The sequence below is a fragment of the Arachis ipaensis genome, chromosome B10 (assembly GCF_059453495.1).
Source record: "Arachis ipaensis isolate K30076 ecotype BB chromosome B10, ASM5945349v1, whole genome shotgun sequence".
NCBI lineage: Eukaryota > Viridiplantae > Streptophyta > Magnoliopsida > Fabales > Fabaceae > Arachis > Arachis ipaensis.
The window spans coordinates 8130129-8135228 of record NC_142435.1 but is presented as its reverse complement, the minus strand read 5'-3'; the positions used below and the strand labels follow the sequence as shown (position 1 = coordinate 8135228).

Sequence of the window (5100 nt, the reverse complement as noted above, 5' to 3'; positions counted from 1 at the left end):
CTTCATCAACAGTGACTACATCAGACTTTTTCTTTTTGAAAACAATACCCTTTTTCCTCGGTGGTGGTTGGTTGACCTCGGCCCTACCCTCCATCTTCTCTGGGGTCGAAGAAGACCCTTCAAAGTTCTTAGCCCAAAAGCGGGCTCTTAGACTTGATGCTGAAACTCCAGGATATTTACCAGCTGGAAAGAACAAAAATGAGTGAGCATCCTAAAACTAATATGCTATTGAACTAGATAGAAGTAGCTCATAACACCTCACCAAAATAATTCATAACAGACGCCCTATCTTCCTCTCATGGAAGCAACTCTAAAACATATATTAGACTACCCTTGTCCACCATTTCCATGAGAAAACTTATTATGCACTTGTTCCGAGGAGTTATGAGCTCAAGACCTAGTATGTGATGAGGCTGACAGCACCAATAAATCAAAAAAGTTTTTCCTAGATGTTCATCTAAATAAAATGAAAATTCCTCATCTACCGTTTTCACCTTAAGAAATATTTCCTTGAAATCTTTGAAAGAAGATTTGTACAACTTAAAAACAGAAAACCCAGGGATGCTATTCAAATTAACCCAAAGATCCTTCCAGACTCCTTTGGCTTTAAAAAGAGAAAATAAAAGTTCTAATTCAGGTTCAATTTCGAGAAATTGCATCAAGACTTGAAAACATTTCAAAAATGTCCATCCATTGGGATGGACCTGGGAGGGTGCGCAGTTCATCTGTTTTAGCACATCACATTCAAAATTTGTGAAAGACAATTTGACAAACAGTTCCTCAAGAACACAACTGTACCTGTAAAAGTTCTCAAAATCTTTCTTTCTATGGAAAATGTGATCCACGCGATTGTATGTCAACAGTTCAATGCGGAACCCAGGCCTCACTACTCTCGAAAGATTAACCTCACTAACACTTTCTTTATCAATGAACAGAGATGCCCTTATCTTTACGTCCCCATTAACCCAGTCATAAGATTCATCATCCTCAACCTTAGGCAAAGCCTTCGCCTTTTTCTCAACCATTTTTTCAGATAGCAGGAAGTAGCTAAAGTAAAGTGTAAAGGAGTGTTCTTATTAACCTCTTTTACTCATTCTCTTCGTGTTTCTGGAAGCAACACCAGTTAAAGCAACAGTCTCTCCCCTGAGTGAGTGTAACTCGAAATAAATTTTAGACCATTCATTTAATAAACCCTTCAGTTCCACGATAAATCACAACCCTTCAATAAAAGCCCACTCCCAACGGTTATAATACCACTTAGGAACTTCACCCTATTTCAAAAACAACTACAACAATTAATTTTCAGTTATCATGACCTTCCCAATTTCTAATGCAAAAAAAAAAAAAAAAAAAAAAACAAAACAACAACAAACCATTTTACTTAATATCAATGAGCCAAGTTGATCTGGGGCTCCCCATGCCGAGCTATAACTCAGTTATACAAGTTCGAAAGTTCAACCTGCCTCATTAAGACCAGGCTAAGCTTGGGGGTTGTGATATGACCGTTATATATCATTTATGAATTATAGCTCGGCAGGCTTTATTGTAACTGACGCACTAACTCTGCCGATTTATGATTATAAATGACCTTTATTCGGTAACGTTGGAAAGGCAATTAATCTCTTCTGAACGTCATTAATTCAGGAGAAAACGATCGTCTTCGTCTCCTATTTATAAAGGAAAATGATCAGAGTTTTGAAGGTATGCTATCTTTCCAAGATTAAGCTTTTATTAATATTCTAATTTGCTGACTTAAACGTTGGAGTACTTTTTGCAGGTACTCTCCCCCTGTTCCATCTGTAGCTGACGTATATCGTGATCCAACCAGAAAGTGAATAAACACCTACCAGAAGACGGGCTATACATTGGCTGATCAGGCAAGAACTATTATTATTATTATTATTATTATTATTATTATTATTATTATTATTATTATACTTTCGCCATGGTACAGTGAGTTTGGTTGTTTGCTGAGACAAACATGTAGATGCAGGTATCTCAAAGTATCAACCACTCCCTCCACTGTTAACCGTGTATAACAAATAAAATTATAAAATTGATTCAAGTTATCCGTTAATGTATGAGAATATAATGTTCCAAGTTTGTTTCTCCAATCTTACTATGATCCTCATTAACGCAATGATGAATTCATGGGATTCAAAAAGAAAAGGAAAAAGTTAAAAAAAGTACCTTAATTAATTCAAATAAGTTTATTATGCTAACATAAAGTAATTTGATTGTGATAAAAACGTTAAACTAGTACTTTAAAACCCCGAAAGCAAGTGGGACTTGTAAGTTCCAACTTCTAACAGCTTGAAGTTGAAAAAAAAAATATTTTATAGAGTATTTGTACGAACATTGTTATTGATTATGTAGAAAGCATGAGGGCATATATGTAATTTCGGAAAAAGAACAAAACGACAAGGGTAAGATCAGAATTCAGAATCCAATTCTTCATTCTCTAGCATGCCAATAACAGCATGAAATGCATTGCATTCAAATTATACATACCGAAACAAAACAAATGCTCACTTTTATGCCCTTTCCTCCCCTCTCTACTCTCTAGCTACTACACAAAACGTATACCTACTCAGTACTAATAATAATAATAATAATAATAATAATGATGATGATGATGATGATGATGATGATGAATGATATGATGAAGCGAGAGCAAGATTATGCATGGGATGGGAATGGGATAGGAGCATGCAAAAAGATAACCCTAATTTGTGCATAACCCCTAATTAATTTAATGAAGCTAGAATTTGAGAGTGATGTCACTGCAATTACTCTCCTCATTCAACCCTTTCCTCTCTCCTTCACTCTCACCCTTCCAGCTACTACTCTCCGATTTCCCATCCTCGATGCTCTCCGACCGCTCTCCGCATCCTCCTACCTCCGACTCAGGGGAGCTATTCTGTCCAGCCGCCTTGTACATGTGCAGGTGGTGCGGAGGAGGCGGAGGCGGAAGCAGAGGCTGAGGTGGAGCCGCCGTGTAGAACTCCTGAGGCATTGGGGTGGCCGCGCAGTAGTGCGGTGGCGGGGCGTGGGAGGCGGGGTGGTGAGCACCGTAGATGGCGGCAGGGGCTCCGGCAGCTGTGGCGTACTCTGGTGGGACCCAGATTCCTCCTAGGACCACAAGCTGCGGTGCTGGTGCACCTGGTTGTGGGCTTGGGCTTGGTCTTCTCGTGTGGAGCCTATATTTCTGTGTAGCAAAAACAAACGAAATTTGTTCTTTTTAAAATCTTTATCGAAAAACGAGAAAAGAAGAAACAAGATACAAGAGTAGAATATGCATTGTGCAGACTGCAGAGTGGTGGTGTGTACCTGGAGATGGCTTTTCACTTCATCATTGGTCAAACCGTCAACCTTCATCAACTCCCTTATCTGTTTTGGTGTCGCCACTATCATTCATAATAAATCATAATTATTGAATAATACTTAATTAATTAATTAATATTGTTACACAGAGTTATACATACATATACATACCTTGAGATCCGCCTAGCATTTGAAGAGCATTAACAAATCTACGGTGCAGGTCGGGTGACCAGCACCTTCTTGCTTTCCTGTGTGTTTGAGAGGTGGTGGTGGTAGATGGAGGTGGAGTAGCACTACTAGTAGTAGTTCCTTTTCCCTGATCATTTGATGAGGAATGGTCTCTCTTATTATTATTATTATTATCATCATCCATGATGAGCATTTCCTTGTCAGGGGAAGCAAGTGCCAGCTCACCTCCCAATGTACAAGAGTTGTTGTTCCTCCGTTCCTTGGAGAACGGCAGGAAGGCTCCTCCACTGCCCCCGTTCCTGTGCTTGTTGGGGCTCATGCTCATGAATCCAATATTATTGTTATTATCAGCATCTTTTGAAGGAGGAGGAGTGGCAGCGCTTGTCGTTCCTTCTTGGCTTGATTGGCTCCATAGTTGAGCAGATGTCATCCAATTAGCCTTGTTATCACTCATCATCATGTTCATGGAAGACGGCGCCTCCTTCTCGGAGATTTCCGAGTGCTTTATGGGAATGAATTCTTCCAGCACCGGCCTTGTTGTTCCTTGGTTGAAGGCCTGCAGTTGCTGCCTTGACGCCTCCATAGCTGTATGTATGTTCCAGTAATCAATAATTGAACAATTCAAGAACGCAACGAATGAATGAATGCATTATTAGTTACATACCGTTGGTGAGTAGCTGCATGCAGAGAGGAAGCTCGCGCTTGAAGGCATCGATCTTGAGACGTTCTTCCTCAAGACGGGAGAGGAACTCCTCAATCTTGTAGCTCTGATTCTGCTCTTGATCATTACTGTTACTATTATTATGATCTCCAAAGGATTTCAGCAACATGGAGTAGCTGTGTGGCTTGCAATCAAGGCTTAGTTCCGATGGTGATGCCATATATATAACCAAAACACTGCTAATACTAGTGTCAGTTAGTTGAAGAGAAGAAAGAAACAAGAGGAAAGAAAAGAGGGTGTTTGGCGTCTTGTCACACACAAGAGAGGGAGGGAGGGGAGGATGGTCTTCCTTTTAGGGCTGAGGGCTTCAACTTAACACAATGGAATAAAGCAGACAGAGATAGAAAAATAAAGTATAACTAGGAGGACCAACAAGTAACTTCCTACAATTAAAGACAGAAAGATTCTGACATTAGATTAGAGAGACGATTCTTCTTCTCTTACTTTCTTAGGCTAATTTTTTTAGTAATAGAAAAAAAATGTGTGTAATTTTATATTATGGTTAATTGTATTTTTTTATATAAATTTTATTTATTTATTTAAAAAAAATAAATTAGATGCTTAAATTTTTTAAAATTGAAGATCAGATTTTCATAGTATACAAATTAAAAGATTCAATTTATGATGAAATTTTTTTTTTTGATATAATGCAGTCGGATTTGCATATTTTAAAAAATTTTTAATGTTAAAGTACAAATATGACCCTCAATTTATATATTTAAAAAAATTTAAAATAAAAAAACTAAATTTAACTCTCGGATTTATAAATTAAAAAAATAATTAAAAATTTGACCCTCAAATTTATAATATTCATATAAAAAAATTAAGTATTCACATTATTAGAAAATACCACTTAAATTTCAATA

General features: G+C 37.7%; 1 protein-coding gene across 1 annotated transcript; it reads right to left on the bottom strand.

Annotated features, from left to right (window-relative positions):
- Positions 1 to 2438: 2438 nt before the first annotated feature.
- LOC107624273 (Homeodomain-like superfamily protein) lies at positions 2439 to 4540 on the bottom strand. The gene is made up of 4 exons (XM_016326762.3): positions 4178 to 4540; positions 3496 to 4098; positions 3331 to 3407; positions 2439 to 3208 (listed from the first exon to the last, which is right to left on the bottom strand). The coding sequence occupies exons 1-4, from the start codon at positions 4392 to 4394 to the stop codon at positions 2762 to 2764; spliced, it is 1344 nt and encodes a 447-aa protein (XP_016182248.1). The 5' UTR covers positions 4395 to 4540; the 3' UTR covers positions 2439 to 2761.
- Between the last annotated feature and the right edge of the window lie 560 nt (positions 4541 to 5100).

Excerpts from the sequence above, each read along its gene's own strand:
- LOC107624273 (XM_016326762.3), bottom strand. The coding sequence starts at position 4,394 with ATGGCATCACCATCGGAACTAAGCCTTGATTGCAAGCCACACAGCTAC. Across the intron at positions 3,408-3,495 it reads AATGCTAGGCGGATCTCAAG|TGGCGACACCAAAACAGATA; the intron begins GTATGTATATGT and ends TATGAATGATAG. Across the intron at positions 3,209-3,330 it reads AAGTGAAAAGCCATCTCCAG|AAATATAGGCTCCACACGAG; the intron begins GTACACACCACC and ends TTTGCTACACAG.